Here is a 21,552-nt window from a genome sequence, read left to right on the forward strand (position 1 = left end):
GCTGCTGCTGAACGTGAGAGGCTGTGTGCTGGCCATCCCTCCAGCTAGGGGCAAAAGTACAGATCTGCTCTTAGACTGAGTGTCATCTGAGAGCCAAGGAAAGCTGGGCTTATGTAGCTTTGGACCCTACTGAGCTTGACACAGGGCTGGCATCCATGAGGTGTGTGAGACAGGGAGAAGTGGGTACCAGAGAAAGGGTGTGCGAGAGGCCCACATCCTGTTCTTTCTGTCAGCGGAGATTTACACCCAGGTGGCAGGAGAGCCCTCACCATAAAGCTCTAGGGTGTTCTTAAGCCACCCTCCTGTTCAGGCTGTTTCAGTTTTCAGACTAGACCAGGTACCATGCCTTTGGCTTACCTTTCACAGGGCTGCACGCTTGTGAGGCCATCCTGCTGGGAAAAGGCAGCTCTTGTTTAAACCTCCTACATGGAAGCAGGTCGGAAAGTCACACTGGTGCTTGTAATCGTCCTCTCCTGGAGAAGGATGATTCCTTTTTTTCCAGGACAAAGAGAGCTGGAAAACAGGAAAGGCAGTAAGTGCTGTTGGCCTGTCCTACGCCTGTCCCTTCTCGAGGTCACTGGTTGCCCACAGCTGGCTTCTCCAGAGTTTGTTTCTGTTCTGCCTGTCCCTGAGCCCAGAGTCCATCAGCCTCAGCTAGTTGCCTGGGCCAGCACTCTGGTTTCCCCTGAGCAATATAAGTGTGCACCATTGTTTATTACTAGGGATGACACATATACAGTGGTTCCCACCAGCCAGGAGCTTACATAAAATATATACATATAAACAACTGATGAAGTACCTTTATCCTCTTATTATCTCACATCTGCACTGGTTTACTGGGTTCATGACTTGCCAGTTTATTAAGTATCAAGCTTTCATCTCCTGCGTGGATCAGCCCCTCTTGCCTTGGGGCAGCTGGCAAAAAAAAATCTGTCTGCTTTTTTGCCCTCTGCCAAACTTCTGTCTGAGCTGCTCTGACAGTGAAATTGGAGCTTCATGGCCATGCCCAGAAGCAGCACTTCACACAGGTAGGAAGCTTGGAAGTTAGGGAAAAAAAAAAGAAGAAGAAAAAATAAAAGGAGTTGCAGCACGACAGGAGTTTCCTGCCTCAAGGGTGCGGTGGCTGCCAAGGCAAGCTGCCAGTTTTACATGGAGGCAGAATTTAGATACAAAAATCTTTGACGTTGTTCTGGCTTAGCCCTGTGAAAGCTTGGCTTTGAGAAGCCGGTGTTGGATAGCCAAAGGCATCCAAAGGCATATTGTGGCTGCTTGTTATTTGCTGGGGAGGGCAGTAGTATGAGAGGGAGAGCTCATAACAAAGAGGCTGAGAGGAACCTTGCCTTTTGGGGTGATGATGGTGGGCAGTAAGGAGGATAGAGCTAGAAAAGAAAGTGCAGATGAAGAAGCTAAAATCAAGGGGCCACTGCAGAATAGCAGTGCTACCTGACATCTCCTGAGCGAGCAGCTCAGAACAGCACTGTTCCTAGGCTGATGTTTTCATATCGCTTCCTGAACATGACATGACCCCCACCAGCACCTGGGTTTTGCATGTTGCTGAACTGCAGCTTTACCAAAAGGCACGTAAGAGAAATATTTTCAAAACCAGTTTTGTCACTGGGTAGGTGGTAACTGGCTCTCAGGTGAAACTTGTGTTTGAGCAGAGTATGTCTTATGTTTGAGCCAGCTGTGAAGGCCAGAGATTTTCACAGAATCACAGAATAGTTGAGGTTGGAAGGACCATTCGGAGGTCATCTAGTCCAACCTCCCTATTCAAGCAATGTCACGTAGAGCACATTACTCAGGCCCAGCTCCCTCAGCCTTTCCCCTCAGGAGAGATGCTTCAGACCCTTAATCATTCCAGCAGCCCTTTGCTGGACTTGCTGCAGGAGTTCTATGTCTCTCTTCCACTGGGGATCCCAGAACTGAACACAGTCCTCAATGTGAGACCTCACCAGGGCTGAGTAGAGGGAAGATCACCTCCCTTGTCCTGCTGGCAATGCTCTTCCTGATGCAGCCTAGGATACCATTGGCCGCCTTGGCCACAAGCACACGTTTCTGGCTCATGGACAACTTGCTGTCCACCAGGACTCCCAGATCCCTCTCTGCAAAGCTGTTTTACAGCAGGTCAGCCCCCAGCCTGTACTGGTGCAGGGGGTTGTTGCTCCCCAGGTACAGAACCCTGCACTTGCCTTCATTGAATGTCAAAAGGTTCTTCTCTGCCCAGCTCTCCAGCCTGTCCAGATCCTTCTGAATGACAGCACAGAGCTCTGGGGTATCAGCCACTCCTCCCAGTTTCGTATCGTCAGCACACTTCCTGAGGAGGCACTCTATCCCTTCATCCAAAGCACTGATGAATAGGATAAACAATACTAGACCCAGTATCGACCCTTGGGGGACACCACTAATCACAGATTTCCAACTAAACTCTGTGCCATTGACCACAACCCTCTGAGACCTGCAGTTCAGCCAGTTCTCAATCCACCTCACTGTCCACTTGTCCAGCCCACACTTCTAGAGCTTGCCTATGAGGATGTCATGGGAGACAGTATCGAAAGCCTTACTGAAGTCTAGGTAGACAACATCCACTGCTCTTCCCCCATCTCTCCAGCCAGTTGTCCTATCTTAAAAGGGAATCAATCAGGTTGATTAATGAAGATTTCTCTTTGGCGAATCCATGCTGACTGCTCATGATCACCTTACTGGCTTCCACACGGTCCCCAGGATGAGCTGTTCTGTCACCTTTCCAGGGACTGAGGTGAGGCTGGCTGGCCTTGTGTTCCCAGGGTCCTCCTTCTTTTTGAAGACTCGGGTGGCATTTGCCTTCTTCCAGTCCTCAGGCACATCTGATTGCCATGACCTTTCAAAGATGATTGAGAGCAGCCTAGCAATGATGTGTGCCAGCTCCCTCAGCCCTTGAAGCAGAAGAAAAGATTAGGACATAGATTACTTCAATTAAAGTGCATTACTGTGGATCCCGGCTTGAACTGACCTAAATTCCAGATGCCCAAGATGATGTAGATTTCATCTCTTCAGATTAGATTTCATGCTCTTCAGATGTTTACAGACCTAGAATCGTACAATTATAGAATAGTTAGAGATGGACCTTAAGATCATCTAGTTCGAACCCCCCGCCATGGGCAGGGCTGCCTCACACTAGACCATGTCGCACAAAGGCTCTGTCCAGCCTGGCTTTGAACACTGCCAGGGATGGAGCATTCACCACTTCTTTGGGCAACCCATTCCAGTGCCTCACCACCCTCACAGTAAAGAAATTCTTCCTTATATCTAACCTGAATAACAGCAATGCACACAGCAACCATTTGAAAGGAATAAACTGCAACCTCTAAACCATTAGTAGAAGAGCAGCCCTCCTCCCTGTGACAGGAAATTCAGCCAGCAGGGTGAAGTGGCACAGGAAGGCACAGGTGTCCCAGTGCCAACACGCTGCCACAAAGACCTCAGGTTACTCTGACTGGCCCTAGAATGATTTCAGCCCTGACTGGTGTACAGAGGCATGTGCATGACTTTCAGAGCCCCTCTTGCCTGTGACTCCAGAGAGGTGTGTCCGCAGACTGGACAATGCAAAGGCAGACAGGCAGCTGTGTGGCAAACCAGGTACCTGGGGAAAAGAGGGAATAGCACAGAAGCAAGGAACAGACTAAGTGCTTTTTGCTTTGCATGTGTGCATATGCATAGAAAAAAAAATAATGTGTGGTGGTGAAGGAAACACCTGCATGTTTCTGTGGCTACCAGAACGACGGGAAGAATAGGCCAGCTTTTGAAGTGGAGCTGGTGTGTGTGTGGATGACGTGGTAGGCCAAGCAGAGCAGTGGGGCATTTCTCCCTGCAGGGGTGAATATCCCCAAGCCACCAATGTAGAGTCATTGCTAAATTAAGTATGTCTGAACCACTTTTCTTACATGTTTGCACTTGTGCAAGCAGCCCTCTTGCCATAGGAGGAATTGTAGCAAGACTAGAAACCTTGGGAAAAAAACCCACCACAAGTGTAGACAGAGAGGCACCTAACTTTTAGGCATACAAGGGCAGACGAGGAAATTGGAGACAGCACTCACCCTGCACCTATTTTTACAGCCCAAAGAGAGTAAATACTATTCTCTCCGGGAAAAGCACAGTGTGTCTTGGAGGCTATTTGCATAGGACTAACCTTAATATCCAGCCCTTCTCCCTTGTGTATTCAAAAAAAGAAGAGAGCAAGAGCGAATCACAGCAGCAGTGACTCAGAGTGCAGGAGTTACCCTTCCCCTTTGATTCACCCTCTAGATGTACCTCTTCCTCCATCAGCCGCAGGGTGAGCTTGGCCTCCCAACTGGAACATCTCAGGGTAGAGCCGAGGTAGAGCCCCTTTTCCAAGTGGAGCTGGGGCAACAACCCACCTCTTAATTCCAGCACCTGCCTCTCAGTACTTAACAGAACTAATGTTATAGCTGGATGGCTGGGAGGAGACCAGCCTAGGTGCTGTGTATCACTGCAGAATATGTAGCTAGCCAAAAGCATCCTTTTTGGAGCTTCCTTTTATTACATCTGCTAGCCAGTTGTGAGGGCAGGGTATGATTTTCTCCCCTTCCTCCAGTACAGCCCTGCCAGCACACACAATTACACTAACACAACTTTCTTTTATTGAGATTACTGGGGGTTGTATGAGATGTACCAACGCTGGTGGCTTTGTACCACCATAAGTATGAATCACGGCTCTACTGGTATAATAACTCCTTTTAAATCAGAAGTGCTTTGTCCATCTAACACAGTCTACTGTTATTTCTACATCTGTAAATCACTCTTAACATAAAACTTAATGATCTGCATCCCCCTTTTTCATGAACCTGAGCCAAACGAGAGCACAATGCTGCAGCTGTAGCTATTAAGCTGTGGTGGCAGCAAAGCGCTCCATTAATACCTCATGTTCAGCAGTTTGTGATGCGTGAGAGCGGAATAATTATGCCCTTGTTACCCTCAAATGAGAGGCACAATTGCCAGAAACAAGCATTTGCAATGAAAAAAACAAACCTGTATCAAGTCAAGGACAACATTTGTTCATTCATAAAACAAGCCTTTCTGAGCACGAGGACTTTGAGGCAGAAACCAGACAGGCTTTTGTTAATGAGCGTTGTTTCTAGAGCTGTATTGTACCCCCTCAGATAGACCTCCATAGCCACTTTATCCCAACTGTTGAAGAAACTAGCAGCAAGAGCTTTGGCTGAAGCTCTGCCTATGGATTGCACTAAACTGATAGGTTCAGTTTAGATTTGAGGGACAGGAATGGGAAATGGAGCTTTAACAACATATCAATAACCACTGCTCTGCAGCCTTTGAAACAGAGCAGACGGGCATAGGAGAGTGAAAATGGTATTAACAATAAAAACAGAAATGATGAGGGCCTGTTGTCCTTTCTGAGGGTGCCTTGTTGCTCACACCAGGGTAGCAGCTCCACATCTTTGGTCAGTGATGTGCAGAGATCACAGAACAATTAAGTAACTGTTCCTTCCTTACCTACAGCCCAACATGAACAGAGATTTTGGAATCGTGTCTGCACCGGTATTTTTGGTAGGGTGACAGCTGGTGCAAAGGAAGCAGTTAAAAGGAGGCTGTAGTGCAGACAGACTTGCATTATTTTGAGCAACATTCCACCATTCTCTATGCAAGGGTAGGGCATATGGCAGTCAAAAACTTGTCATGCTTTTGTCTTTCCAGTATTATGCTTTCAGTATGTACAAATAAGAACTAAAGAGAGAGTTCTGAAGTACACCCCAGACCCGGCACTGCAGAATACATGCTGTTGTGCTGCACATCTAGCAACAGACACCTGACAGGAGAGTTGTTGTCCTCACCCAGCTGCCCAGGAGTCAGAAGAATGTGCTTACACTGTCGCCTCCTTGCGAAGCCCTGACTCAGGACTTGCCACCTTCGAAACAGCCAAGTCTGGTTTATTTTCCCCGTGCTGTTCTAATATTCAGCCACGAGATAACAGGTCATGAGAAACAAACTGAAGGAGTGATCAGGACACGCGGGCTGCTCAAAGCAAGTTTCGCTGGGGTGCCCGCAGAGGACTGGAATGGCAAGAAGCCCTGTGTGGCATGCTTTACAGCGATCTTTGCCAGCAGTGCTGCTTGTGGACCCTAATTTTTTTCCAGTGTGCATAATTTGCATTTTTGAATAGTTAGCTTCTCTCGGTTAACTTCCCAAGAGTCCAAGAAGTGCTGAGGTACTCCCCATTCCTTTGTTCTCCCACCCATGATCCACAGACCTTTCCCTGAAAATCACAGCGCAGTATAGACCACAGGAATCTCCAAAGCTGCAGTGCAGTGTTATAGGTGCTGGTGTAGTCATGCAGCTGAAGCTTGACTTGAATTCTTAAAAACATCTCTTGACAGGTTACAGAACAAAAGGAATAAAACCCTTCAAACTGCTCAGGTGAAGTATTTCCTTGAGACAATATTCATCTGACTGTATTATCAAACCCCCTCAGATTACGTTTTGAGAAATAAATAACCAAAGATTGGAAACAGTATCACTAAAATGCACAGTTTAATATATAGCCACATTGACAAAAAAGGGCAAGGGGGCTTCAACTGCACTGAAATTACAGGTAGGAAGAGGGTGAAGTCCCCTAGACTACGTAATATCCATCACAGGACCGTCTTTGCCCTCTTGTGGGCAAACTTCTCTCCTGCAGCTTCTCAGCATATTTCTGTGCAGACTGCACTGCGTGAACGGTGGGAACGGAATGCAAAAGCCATCGCTGGCCTTTCTTGTGCTTCCTTTAGCAGGCAAAGAATAGCTATTCTGAATCCAAAGAGAGGTCAAGCACCAAACCCAGCCAAGTAGTTAACCCTGCTCGGTTCCTGCAGGACAGCACGATGGCTGGTAAGGAGAAAGCCCACCCAAAAACAATGAAACATGGACATGCCGTGAACAACAGAGGCACAGACGGCAGCAACCGGTGGTGCCTGTGCATTCACAAAGGAAGGGTGCAGACCACCAGCCTACCTCCTGCCCTACTGCACTGTTCTGGTCAGTTACAGTGTGCTGACTCAGGTTATGCTCCTGAGAAAGGAGTCGTCACAACCCCAGCAGTAGCACAGCTTGAACTGTGTGGTCATGCTCCGAATTATTAAATTGGTACTAATCTTTCTTAGGACTTCTGAGTTAATTTCTCATGCTGTGTGAATCCACCACTGACTTTTAATACATTTTGCCCCAACTGTTTTCTTGCATCTAGTTTTCGAATATAATTACAAGCATTGCCTTTTTCCCTTAGGAATCTTTATGGTTATACTCATCTCTGGCAATTTCAGAGAGACAGTTTCACCTTTAATGATACAATATAAAGAAAAACATACCATGGCACTCCAATTTCAGTGCCACCAATGAAGGAAGTGCCACTCTCCTCCTGTTTACAAGATGACCACCAGGTAATAAGCAATCTGTAAGATTATGAAACAAAAAAGCTACCCTGCCAGAAAGCAAGCAGGTTTATTTCCCTTTTCCTTGCCCCCTACCACTGACAAGCAAACATTTTTAAAGGATCCAGCAGTTCCTCCTCAACTGAGTAACCCGGTCACCTGCTTTTTTCTACACCAGCAGAAATTATTTGCCTTTCCCACCTTTTCCTAGTTTGATTCCTTTAACAAGTCTGCCACTTCATTTTTTTCAGCTCCATGTAACCAAGACAATAGGAAAGCAGCACTCAAATGATGCTGCCACAGTCAGCTACAGACCACGGTAGGTGTAAAGGCTATTGCAAACTAGTTTGGTTGGACCCTGTGGTAGAAGGGAATACTGACCTTATCAGATCTTTCCTCCTGGAAACTTCCAGTGAGAATATCCACCTTTGCAAGTCGGATCCTCTTCCCCAGTAACAGGCAAAACACAATGCAAGCTCCTTCCTCCAAACCAGCAACAAAGAATGATGTTATTTCCTATGGCTCTGGGAGAACTACATAGTAACACCAAATCATAGCAGCAGAAATGAGAAACACAAGTTATTTACTAATATTTTATTTAAAAAATGATAACAAAATATTTTAGAAAGTTCTCAAGATCCAAAAAAGTGTAATACATTGAAAAAGACCACAGGTTTAGAATGGAAAAATACTTACACGTTTTGAAATTATTTCTATGGAAATTCAAGGCAACACTGGCAATAAAACTGTATAAAATTTTTATTTTATATATATAAACCCACTGTATTATCATCCTGATTTCATCATTATTAAAAAAGTCACTTAAATTCTCAAAGATAATAAAAGTGATAGTTCTGAACAGCATAAAATTTAATATCTAGAGAACTGCTTACGTTTACAGCAATAGATTAAAACAAAGATGAATTTCCATCTTAAAGGCACTACCAGCATCTTGATTCATTACAATTTGATATAATCTCTCAAAAATTTTACAACATCCTTCCCTTCAGCTTAGAAAGCTTGGCATTTTTATTGCACAAGTTTGAGTGAGGATCACCATGGTGGCTATTATGCAAAAACATCTTGTGCACAGCTCTGAGAACTGTGTGAGAGAGCTCACGGCTTTTTCAAGTTGGTGGCTACAAAGGTAGAACTCAATTGTAACAGACCACGACCCTTCCCTGTTATTTGTAGGCATGGAGTGCTAGCAGTAAGGCACAATTCCTTCACGTGTTCAGAACCCAAAGGACGCTGGTAGCGTCGTGATTTTCATGTGGGCTACATGCCACCCACAAAAATTAACATTCACAATCTACACAATGCCTGTGCAGATTTTCGGAGCAGAAACTCACAGTCTGGCCACTTAACAAGTCCTCACATGTCCTGGAGAAACTTCTCCACCGGTTCTCGATGCACTCAAAACAAAGCCTGAAAGCGGCTGCAGAGCCTTCAAATATTTTTGTATGGGCTCAGCTGGAAAAGAAGAAAGCTCTTAATGTGTCTGAGCAAGCTCACACCACCACTGCCAGGCACTGTGTTGTAGAAGAAGACAATCCCCAGACAGATGTACTGCGCCAGTTGCTTCTTTCCACAGGTTTTACTACCAGTTAAGATTGTACAGAGATGTTTACTTTGCAAATACAAGAAGAAAATTAAACAGTTGCTTGTAACAGCACTTCTGCCAGAGCTCCCACCGCTCTCCTGAGCAATCACTAATCCACTTTAGCCAAAATCAGCCACCTTAACATAAGCAATTTAAATAAAGCAGGCTGATTTCATCAGAAGCAGGCTGGGAAACAAACAGACCACTTTGCTGACAGAGCACAGGAGGGATAAGAGCCATCCACAGAGCAACATGCACAGAGCTTCTGATGTTTAATCCAGCTTCAACACCATTCTCTGGGATCAGGCCAATTACAAGACAGACACTGAAAGCCTGGACCTGACACCAGATGCATCAAAAGGGACATGGCAAGACTGCAGGAGACCCATCTGCTCAGCCACTGCAGCAAGGAAGTCTCTCCCCCACCTAGCTGGGAGGGCAGAGGAGCCAGGAGGGACACACACTTGCCCCTTTATCTTAGGAAGCTGATAAGGCAGTTAAAGAAATGACCTCACAAGAAGCAGAGAGCAGCATACACATTGGCAAACCTGCTTCACACGTATTTTGAAACAGATCATGAACTTAAGAATCACCTTGTACTTAAAAGCCTAAAATCAGTAGTACCACCATGCAGAAACTGCTTTGTTAACCAACAACTAGTTTGGAAGCCACAATATAGCAATTGCCTTAAACCTGTAACTAATGTGTGACTTGCTTGTAGTATTTAACTACTATGTGACAGACTGTATCTGGAGTGGAGCAATATGTATTGTTGTAAAGAACAGCAGGACTCTTCGTATCAGTAAGCTCCTGTGCCATAAGGGAAAACAACTAATCAGTTTCCCAAAGACTGCTGTTTGTTGTTTTCATTAGCTGATAGCAACGCTTGCATCCCTTTCAGCCAGAGACAGAATCTGATCTTCAAATCTCATTGATCAGCCAGTTGGTGAGAGAATGGGTATATACTACCTGCTTGAACAGCTAAAAATGAAAAAAAAAACCCATGCCAAACTCCCCTCACTCTAACAACCCTACACATGCCAGGGATGCCAGCATACATGTAGCAGGAGAATCTACCAAACCTTTCTGCAAAGGTTGGCAGTATTTGTTTCAAGGGGCCTAATAGATTACAGGGATCAGGAGATCTGAGAGTCATTTCTTCTGACACCAACTCCTTGTGGCACCTTTTCATGAAGGTAACTTGCTTTGTATTTCAGTTTCTCCCTGAAGTATCAGCAGAGATATCACAGATAGGGAGGCCGAGGCAGAGAGATGACTTTACAGATCCCTTACGGTATCTCCAATTCAGGAACAGACACCGATAAAGCACTCAGCTGGGGAAGAGTCTATAGAAAGGCAACCAAAATCCAGAACTCTATTCACAGCTTTTCAAGCTGAGAAAAAACATGGCAAAAATTACCTCAAGATAAAAGTCCTGTCACGGTGCTGCACTGCTTAATAAGTATCAGCAGCACAGTATTACTGCACTGCTGCACTGCTTAATAAATATCAGCAGCACAGTATTACTCATACTGTATTTACAGCTTTTAACTATAGATCAAGATTTAGAGACTACAGACATTTTGATGTGGAAACAAATTCAGTGGAATCCTGGTCAGTAAAAAAAAACCAGAACAGGAAAAAACCACACCACTTTAGAATGTTAATCATAGGTATGGACACAATCCCCAAAGTAAGACACTGCCAATCACAGCAGAGACATTATGGCAAGTTTCGTATCACCAGTAACACTGTTTGTAAACAAAACATCTCTGATCTACCCAGTTTACCCAGTTTTACCCAGCTGAGGCCACACCTCGAATCTTATGTTCAGTTCTGGGCCCCTCACTACAAGAGAGACATTGAGGTGCTGGAGCAGGTCCAGAGAAGGGCAACAGAGCTGGTGAAGGGTCTGGAGCACAAGTGTGATGAGGAACAGCTGAGGGAAATGGGAGTGTTTAGTCTGGAGAAGAGAACGCTCAGGGGAGACCTTATCGCTCTCTACAACTACCTGAAAGGAGGATGGAGTGAGGTGGGGGTTGGTCTCTTCTCCCAAGTAACAAGCGATAGGACAAGAGGAAATGGCCTCAAGCTGCACCAAGGGAGGTTTAGATTGGATATTAGGAAAAAGTTCTTCACAGAGAGGGTGGTCAGGCATTGGAACAGGCTGCCCAGGGCAGTGGTGGAATCACCATCCCTGGAAGTGTTCAACCACCATGTAGATGAGGCTTAGTGATATGGTTTAGTGGTAGCCTTGGCAGTTCTGGCATAATGGTTGAACTTGATGATCTTAAAGGTCTTTTCCAACCCAGTTGATTCTATGATTCAGAGGCAGCTACAGCAAGCTCTGTACACCCAGAATGAGATCAGGCTTTAGGCCAAATGGACACCAATAAAAAATAAAAATAAAATAAAAAGGCCTGTCCAAATAGTTCTTCACAAAGCAGGAAATTCTATGAAGGAAAGTTTGTCTTTTATGCACGGCTCTGAAACCAAGCTACAGCTGAAACTCGATGCTTCACACCACTTGCTAAAATTTTACATCTTCCAAGCAAAGTGCAGTGTTAGGTGTTAAGTCTCAGACCTTAGAGAGAGAGAACATCACAAATTCATGTGCATCAGAAAGTGGCGACACTGGAAAAAAACTCTGCCCTTCTTTTACAGTCCTTTGTCTTACAACAGCTTCCTCAACCTTTTCCAAATACAGCTTGCTCAGACAATTTCTGGAGGGCTTAGTCTCAATCCTGCCACAGCAGGTTACAGGAGTATAAATTTGTCAGACTAAGGTATTGATGAAATGGAGTTACTGCCTGGAACACACAGCAAATGTCACGAGCACTCAAACAAGAATTATTTTTGCATAATCAGCTTTTTCTTATTTACCTTGGTATTTTGGAACATCTCCTGGCTTACAGCAATTTGCTCTACTTTTGAAGGCTTTCCTCTTAAGTGAGGCCTAGCAGTCTTGCTTCTACCTCACACATGTGAGAAACGCCTTTTCACCACTTCATTTCTTTCACAGCCATCAACATCTGGCCCGATACGTCCATCACTTGCCTGACACGTGTTGCATCAGTAGTGTTTCTTGCAGTCGCTTTTAAGACAAATCAAAGGTACAAGTGCTTATTTCCCTGGTTACCACCTGAGCTAGTCAGTAGCAAAAAGTCTCAAGCTAGTGCCATGTTTATAAACAAAGAAAATGGTGGGGTCCATAACCATTCTGGCAAAACTTACCATTATCTATGCATGAACAAGCTGCATATGGTATTAACCTGGCAAGTCATAGTCACCACTATCAATGTACTGTCAATGTACAACAATGTTCCCATTGATGTTCAGATCGCTGCTTTTGGAGTTACTTTGTGAAAATACTTACTCTTCACCTTTTTCCTCTCACCTATTTCCTCTCACAGCCGGCTTTTCAAGTTTCTTCCTGCAACTTATACAGCTTTTGAAACAATCTGAAAGAAGATTCTGGCACACAAGTGCAAACTTTGACAATAATAGGGTGCAAAATTGCCTCCTTAATACACCATTACATTCCCCTCCCCATAAAACCCCCATAGTCGCTGTTCCATTGAACTGATCTCCACAGACTGAACTGAGGTGTTGGAATAGTAAAAACAAAAGCCCTCATTTAAGGACAAGCATCGCTGTAAGGCTCCACTTAGGTATCCCTTTTCCATTCACAGTTTGACCAGTAAGCATAAAAATTAATTCTGCTATACTAATTTATAACTCTTAACAGAAATATCTGGTCCATTTATAGAGAAAATATCTTTAGGATATAGCTCAGAATTTATGCATCACACATTAACCTTGATTAGTCACCTCTGTCAAAACCAGATCAGCACACCATGGTCCCGAAGTTTTTCTGTTTAGACACGAGTGGTTTTAGTCTATGTCACTTGCACAGGTGACAGGACCAGTTACCTTCGAACATGCTGCTCAGGATGCCGTTATTTGACCTAAGGATCTATCAAGATTTGTGATGAGCAATGTGTACAAAATATATTGGAATGAAGAGACAGAAGTTGTTACCTACAGTGCACTGAAAGTTCATTTTAGTTTGCTCCAGCCAAAAAAAAAAAAAAAAGGAATTCATTCCAGAAAGTTAGCTTTGCTGATTTAATGGCTGGTTTTCTGTGGCACCTGGGGTGTGGGCAGGATTTTCAGAGTGTCCATCGACGTGTTGTTTCCGACGGTGAAAACAGTCTCTGATACTTTCAGCTAAAAATGCAACACTTGCAAGAAATCCAAATACCTGTGAAAGTGAGAGGAATAGATGATTCTAAAATGTATAAACACTAACAGTATTCTAACATTGTTTGGAGAGATTTGCTGGACTATTTCTATACGTTCATAATGCTTATGTATTAAGATTACAGTCCTCCTTAAATCAGGAGTTCCAGATCAGAAATCATAATTCTAGCACACTTAATTCGAAAGTTTTTTAAGTTCTCATTCTCTTAATCAAGTGTGAAACTTACAATATGTTCTAAACAGCCCTTAATTTTATTGCAAAAATTCACTATTAAAGCAGCATGGCACTGGTGGTAGAGCTATCTCCAAGAGATAGCTGCTGATTAAAGGGAGTATATGAAGAAGAGTACCACATGGAAGGTGAAGGGCCGTAAGATCTGCAGAGCCTAAGCAAATCCTTACTGGGTCAGCAAGGGGGGGATGGAATGACATTCCGTTAATGATATTTCATTATTAGACATGGCAAAATAGTGGTAAGGAGAAGGTTGGTTTTACCATCTTCTTTCAAACAAGGAAAGAAACATGCATTATTCTAATTTTACATGACTGGTTTGCCCCAAAGCAATTTGACACTAGTAAGTCTTAAATCACAACAGTTTTTGTTTTCCCAGCTCCAGAAAAAAAACTCCACAAAACCAGAACACAATCCTAAAAGACTTTATATGCAAGCCATTAGGTGTGAATGTATCAACATCACAGAAGATGACTACACAAAAGTGCGTATCTGTAATAGCTCCTTCTGCCTCGGGGCAGAATTATTCTGCTTTCTTTTCTAACTCATTTTTTCTCATTGAAGAAGAAAACTCAAAATTTGATCTTCTAATCTCACACATTCACAATTCGAAGGTTATTCAACAGAAGTGCTAAATGAGTGAGGAATTGACATCCACAGCATACCAAAGCCTCTTCAGTGCCTTGCCCTGAGCTGCTTCAGTGTTCCCTGGGAGATGCATGCCCTGTTCTTCTTTCTGTCACTGAGGAAACTGCTGCTTACTGCAGCCTTTGCAAGTCAGCATTCTCCACATACGCTTTATAATACCTGGCAAAACACATGGTTTCTTGCTGACTTTGTGAGGGGGTGGAATTATGAAGCACAATTGAGGGAAAAGTAGGCATTTCAGAGACAGGGGATATGAGTACTGAGTAAGCCGTGAGGGATGCCAACACTGAAACACTGGTAGAGCCAAGGCAGCAAGATCTGAGGAAGCCAAAAGCAAGCTGCAAAAGCCGGGGAGCTGCAAGTGCATGCAGAGCTTTCCAGCAATCCTGATGAATGCCTGCTCTTTGGATTTCCTATGGTAAGTTTCTGGAAGGTCTGAAATAGGTAATTCCTCCTGAAACATCATACTGTGTTGAGTTCTGTTCCCTGCCCAGTTTCTTCCCTGCAAATTGAGTAAAGTTTAGAGGGCAGAGAAATTCACATACAAGATAAATACAAGGTAAATCATGCAATTTGAAGACTTACGGATGCAGCTTTTCCAGCAGCAGACTCGGAGCTGGTCGCACCAAGTGCTATTGTCGCTACCAGAAAAGAGACACCTATGGCTGACATAACCCCAATATTCTGCAAATGTAAAAAGATGAATGTTACAGAATTGTTGATATACTACCTGAAAAAGAACAAGTATCATAACAGCAGCTGAGTTAATCCACCAGTGAACTTATGCTTTGAAACTCTGATGCTAATGTAAGCTTCAGAAAAATGTATTTTACAACTACATCCCAAAAAACATTCAACATTATCAACTATTTAAAAGAGCCTGCATTACATACTCCTCTGGTTTTGTCTTCTGCAAGAACTCCAGTCATTTGATCTAACTTTTTTCACAATCAAATTCAAGCTCAGGTCAACCATTATTCCCTATGTAAAACACTGGGGAAATCAGAAACCTTTAAGTAAATGTGCTCATTCAAATCCCTTACTACACTCCCTTATCTGTATCTTCACATAAAAAACCTACTGTTTGCTCTGAAGACAAATAGGAAGGGACACTCATAAGACAGTACAATATTCTTACTGACATTACAGAGCACCTTTGTGCCACTGCTGGGTCTTCTGAAATACAAAAGCATAAACTGTAATGAGTATGGCTTATCTCAAAGGAGCTAGGCTACACCCATTAGGAAAATATATAAACAGGCAAGTTACAAGTATCATGCTGGCAGTAAACTGTGCTCCGTATACTTGTATAGATGTGATGACTATGCAGTAGTATTAGTCTGTGTGAGGAACTTCCACACAGGTCCTAAAATCCTCCAGGTAACCACCATGACAATTTGGAAAAGTTGTCAATATAAAAGGGACTCTCAAAGTTGACTCATTTTTAAACTATAATCTACTTTAATCTACCCTTTAAATAGAGAAGGAGACTCATTCTGCATAGCCTTTCTACTCCACAGTAGTCTTTCAGCACTTATAAGAAAAGATTTGTTTTAAAAAAAATAAATCCTTACCACATTCCCTACTTTATCTTTCCCAAATACTTCATACGCATTAGTGCAATACACACAGAGGATCAGGAGGCTCAAAAGAAAGGCAGCGCAGCTTATGAATTCAAAGAAGTAAAGTCCACCACAGTTGATACAATTCTCCACCAATTCTTCACAAATAACAGCCAGAAGAGAGAAAATCTGCAAACGAATAACATGCTTGAGTTGGATCAAGTCTCTAATATCTTACACAAACATTAATATGATATAAACATTAATAAAGGCAGCTGTAAGGAAAATTCTCCATCTACAAAGAACCCAGTAAAATTCTGCACTATTTTCTTACAGGCAGAAATAATTATTTCATAAGATCATAGAAGGGTTTAGGTTGGAAAGGACCTTATGATCATTTAGTTCCAGCCCCCCTGCCATGGGCAGGGACACCTCATGCTACACCATGTTGCCCAAGGCTCTGTACAATCCAGCCTTGAACGCTGCCAGGGACAGAGCATTTACTACTTCCTTGAGCAACCTGTTCCAGTGCCTCACCACCCTCACAGTAAAGAACTTCTTCCTCATACCCATATCTCACCTGAACTTCCCCTGTTTAAGCTTAAACCCCTTCCCCCTTGTCCTATCGCTACAGTCCCTGATGAAGAGTCCCTCTCCGGCATCCTTACAGCCCCTTCAGGCACTGGTAGCTGCTCTGAGGTCTCCACGCAGCTTCTCTTCTCCAGGCTGAACAGCCCCAACTTTCTCAGCCTGTCTTCATGCTTTACACTCGCTCTTAAAGTTGGTCAGTAAACTACATTAAGCTGGGCACACACCACCTAATACAGGCTTCCTGATCAGACAGTCAAGATTCCCCATCTGTGGGTTTGTGCAACTGCCAGTTGGAAGCAGACGAGGCAGGCAGCGTGGAGGGCACACATCCTACTCTGAACAGGCTCAAATGCTACTGCTTACAACTGCATTTAGTTTTAAATGCACTTGGGTTCAGGGCTGAGAGGGAAACTGGATGGCACTGACACAGCCAGCTCCCTCCCCAAGAGTTTACAGCTGAGGTTACTACCCTTGATAAAACTTCAAAGAAAGCATATGTAACTAATAACTCGGTAACAACAGCAGCTCAGCTGTACTTGCAGGAACCAAAACTTTATGTTTAAGCTATGCTGGACAGTGTTTAAGCTTTGCAGAAGCTCTTGTTCACCTTTGTGCCACAATGTGTTTTGAGGAAAGCACACGAGTTCATTCCTGTACAGTCACCATCCATCTGCTGCTGAATTTTCTACTGTTTTATTGTACAGGAAAAAATATTGCTTTATTTGAATGTTCTCTCATTTTGACCACTTCTTGCTTTTCCTTGATCCCATAAAGTTGACACAGCATTATAGTAAGGAGTTCACAAAATTAAAACAAAACAATTGGTAGGAATCAAACTGTCATAGAATGGACACTGATACAAGGATGATGATCATATTGTTAATAAGTGTATTTTAATAAGAGTATAAGATCATATTTTTCGTAAGAGTATATGGGCAATAATGAGGTTGATGGTTTTTCTTTAAAAAAGAAATAAAATTCTAAAATTCAGAATTGTTCTTGAAAATAACCACCAGCCTTTGGTTGCAGTTTTCTGACAGTAAAAATAACAACAACAATTTAGCACGTGGGAACTGTAAACTCCCCCAGCTAAGCCAGACCATGCAAAACACTTCAAAGCATCGTGTTTTCAAAATGCTGCGATCATAAAGTAAACAGGATCTCAGAAAGGGAAAGAACCTGAGCTGGGAAATTGCAATATTACTATCAGGCCTCCGCATACTTCCCTTCTGTCCCGCAGCAGCTGGCAAGGCAAACTCCTCAGCAGCCCTCGCACCTAAGCCAGTGACTACAGTGGCTGGCTGAGGAATGTGTTGAACTCTGAATTTTCAATCTTTAAATGTTATTTTCATTTCAAAGGATTTGCTTTCAGTTGTGTCCAGTGAATTTCCATTTCACATTTCCCACAAGGTCAGCTCAAGTGAGAGATACGTTTTCAGGTATAGTCCTAGCTCTTTTTATCAACACTGAAAACTGAATGCCGCTCCCTTCACCTGGGATGAAACAGTACAGAAAGGAAATAAACCTGCCCTTAAAAGAATTTATATGCCCAGATAACCATAATATGATCTAAATAACTGAAAAACCCTCTCCACTGAACATACAAACAAGTTGAAAAAGGAAAAAAAACACTCAGAGAATAGCTATAAAGGGTTCAGTATCAAATAAATGAGATTTACCAAGTGGAGTCCTATGTGGGACTTGTCCAAGCCAATATTCATTTTTTATTGATAAGCTGAATAACAAAAGAGAGTACACCAGGTACTAATCCTGTAAGCCTCCACAATCAGGACTACTATAGGAAGTGAACAACTCAGAAAAAGAGCAGATATTTAAGACTGAATTACAATTTTCCTTTCCAGTTAGGGCATTTTAGGTAAATAGTTCATCAAACAATAGCGGATGATAAGGATTTCTGCTTTAGATAAGAATTTGTTTCTACCTCAATCTGGGCACAATATGTGCTGAGCCATTTACCTTTTTGCGCAATCTGAACCAGTCATGCACTAACAAAAACATTTCACCTATTAAAAGAAAACAATCTAGTAATCCATAGGTTTGGTCACAGCCACATCTATAATGAAGAACACTGATTTTCTGAGTGCAATGCCCTGTTCAGCAGTCCACAAGTAATTATCACCGCATAATCACAGTAACTGCCACTATTCTTGTCACACAAGGCTAACAGATGGTAATGACCAGCATCATTGCTGGCATTTCCAAAAATTATCACTTTCCCAAAACAAGAACATTTTTCTTACTGCAGATACTGAGGCTTCCACCTTTAGGAACATCTGAGGATGTTTAACGTGTTTTGACCAAGAACTCCAAGATCTGTGCATTTTCATAAAGGGATACAAAAAGAGAGGGTGAAAATGTTGGAAATTAGGAGGATGAATTAAAACTCCATTTTAATTTTTGTCTCATTGAAGGACAGGTATAGGCCACAAAGTGCTAATTCTTTAGAAGCATATCAAGCAGCTACTCATCCTGTTTAGGATAATCATTTTTTTCCTTTTTTTCCTACCCAGAAAGCTTTTTAGATAAAGCCTCTGTTCAGGTAAACAGTCTAAGACTTTGGTACACCAGTACATTTGTGTAAGTAATAGTTTTACTTGGTGAGCCTACTTATATAAATGCTTTGCTTGTCTGGGAGCAACAGCCAGCAGATCTCACTTTATGAATCTCCAGTAGCTGAAGCTAAAGTTTATGTCCTATTTTATTTACTTATTTAAAGCAGTCTCAGTTGTGATTTTTTTTAATCATCTTAGACAACAGTCTTTTTGGCAGTGTTACTGTTACCTTTACAAGGATTTAAGAATATTAGGTTTCTGGTTGAGGGTTCTGACTGCGTGCAAGACAGTTTAAAAACTGAATGTCCTCTTTCCTGCAATGCTGCAGTAATGAGAAAGGGTTGGAAATCACCTACAATTCCCCTGAACATGAGACATCTGACTAAAAAGCCACTTTGCTGCCTGAAAAATGTACCCTAACAGATACTTACGCTCAGCTGCCCTTTCTTTCCCCACTGTAGGTTTCACTACCTCCCTGCCAGTACTGAAGAATGACGCTCCTTGTGTCCCATCAGCAGTCGCACTGGCCCATTGCTGAGCACAGAACAGACAGCAGTCTGAATCACATGCCCAGCTGCTGAATCCACTCACGAGTAACATTACATGTAGCAAAACACAAGCAAGACGTCATTCTTCTACTTCCTAGTGGGCGCAGGACCGTCCAACCATGAGGTGATGCACTGCAATGTCTTGCATAATAGGCCACCATCAACACTGCACAACATTTCTAGAGCAATTTTCTACCATGAATCATGGCAGAAATGGGTGCCCTGATTTTAGCAGGGACAGTGCAGCATGATAAGCTTATAAATGGGCTGCTGGAGCAGCAAAAGAGGGAGGTTAGGCTGTGACGACTCAGCAAGCCCTTCCTAGTTTTACTGTCCTACTCTGAGGTTCAACCAAAGGCTTCTGCCTCCTGTTTTCAATCCACACGGCCCTAAGAAGAAAATACAAGATTTCCTGAGAGATTTCTCTCTGATCTTAAACCATTATGAAAGCAGGCGGCTGAACCACACCTTGGTCAAACAACCATCAGATATCAGCATCTGCTCCGGTGGCAAGAACATGAAACAGGAACAAGCCTGTTACTTCCCCACCATGAACTAATCTGAACCTGTAGAGGTGACGGCACTGTAAGAGACTACATCTGCTTTCCATCTAAGTTACAAGATGGAAAGCAGCTTTACTGACCAACAACGGCAGGCTTTGCTTCTGCAACGCCTGAAGTCAGGCTTCCTGGTGGAGCGAGCCCTTTCCTGACGGACAGAAGTTACTCACTAACAACTTGAAGTTACGGCCACCTCTCCGGGCCCGCGCTTTGCCAGGGCAGAGCTTCATTTGTAAGCGGCGGGGCTGCGCTGAAGCCGGAGGTCACCATAACACACTCGTTCCTGTCCCAGAGCTGCCCCGTGTGCGAGCGGGGACACCTGCAGAGCAGGCGGGCGGGAGCGGTGACACGGCGGGAGCGGTGACACGGCGGGAGCGGCGCCCGCTGCTCTCCCTCACCCGCACCCGGCCGCCCTCCGCCCCGCGCACCTCGGTGAGGCTCCCCGCCTCTCCCGGCAGCCATTCTGACGGGGGTGCTCGTTGCGCGCAAGGCCCGGCACGTCCCCGGCCACCGGGAGGCGGGAACGTGGCCGCTGCCTGGGGGGGCACGCGGGCGGCCCGTCCGCAACCGCCGCAACGGCCTCGCACCCCGCCGGGCTGAGGACAGCAGCGCAGCGCAGCGCAGCGGGGGGACTCACCACTTGGAGCGCTTTGGTCGGCAGCCGCCATCCCCACAGGTGCCGCAGGGTGCAGCCCAAGCAGCGGGAGGGCTTGGCCTGCGGCTCGGTGGTCTCGTTGTAGACATTGCCGTTGTCCATGGCCGCGCCGCCACCGGCTGCCAGCTGCGGAAAACCGAAAGCAAAAGGGCGGCGGCGGCGGCAGCGGAGGAGGAGGAGGAGGTAGGGGCGGAGCAGGAGAAGGGGAAGGCGGTGGTCCGCCTGGCCCCGCCGGGACAAAGGCGTGTCCTGCAGCGGGCGCTCTCGCTCCCCCCGGCGGCGAGGGGGCGCGGGTGCCGAGCGCGGCGTGAGGCGGGCGGCAGCGCCGGGTCCCCTCAGGCCTGGGGCTGCTCCCAGCTTTGTAAGGGCTGCTTATTAAGAAGTTTACAAGATTATACCCTCCTAATGCCACGAGATTACGGTATGAGAAGGACTTTTTAAACCAAAGCTTTCCGTGCTTACGTTCCCTCCTGTCAGTCAGAGAAAACAGTAGCATCCCTGAGTCTCTACTAATATACTTCAGTTCCTTTGCCCAGATCAGCTTTTAAAAGAAGCTACAGCTTTTTGTGCCTACAGAAGAGTAGATCGAGCCCACTGTATGTAAGCAAAGGTTTGTTATCTTCGCTTTTATATTAGTAATGTGTTTTCCACAGAACTATTATGGTCCTTCATAGTCAAGTTCAGATATACTTTGCTTAAATCCAGTCAGATTTATACTTAAATCCAGTCAGATGCAATCTACTGACTGAAAAGATGGCGATTTGCTTTCTTAACCATAGCTGTACACATGCTGAGGTGACAGAGCAGGCTGTTCATGCACTGCCTTCCTTTCAGAACCACACAGTGAAGCGGAAGGATGTGTGACCCATGAGGTAGGTGCTATTTTTAACTCCACC

At 44.4% G+C, this 21,552-nt stretch overlaps 1 protein-coding gene across 2 annotated transcripts; it reads right to left on the reverse strand.

Moving 5' to 3' along the window:
* Positions 1-8,162: 8,162 nt before the first annotated feature.
* Positions 8,163-20,832, reverse strand: CMTM6 (CKLF like MARVEL transmembrane domain containing 6). Of its 2 annotated transcripts, XM_030511746.1 has the most exons (5): positions 20,639-20,832; positions 15,742-15,918; positions 14,753-14,851; positions 12,958-13,038; positions 11,204-12,118 (listed from the first exon to the last, which is right to left on the reverse strand). In XM_030511746.1, exons 1-4 carry the CDS (start codon positions 20,756-20,758, stop codon positions 12,973-12,975), a joined length of 462 nt encoding a protein of 153 aa, XP_030367606.1. In that variant the 5' UTR covers positions 20,759-20,832; the 3' UTR covers positions 11,204-12,118; positions 12,958-12,972. The 2 variants fall into 2 exon arrangements, with proteins under 2 accessions (XP_030367598.1, XP_030367606.1); XM_030511738.1 differs by having other exon boundaries at positions 8,163-13,288.
* Positions 20,833-21,552: the final 720 nt, after the last annotated feature.

The sequence above is a fragment of the Strigops habroptila genome, chromosome 1, assembly GCF_004027225.2.
Source record: "Strigops habroptila isolate Jane chromosome 1, bStrHab1.2.pri, whole genome shotgun sequence".
NCBI lineage: Eukaryota > Metazoa > Chordata > Aves > Psittaciformes > Psittacidae > Strigops > Strigops habroptila.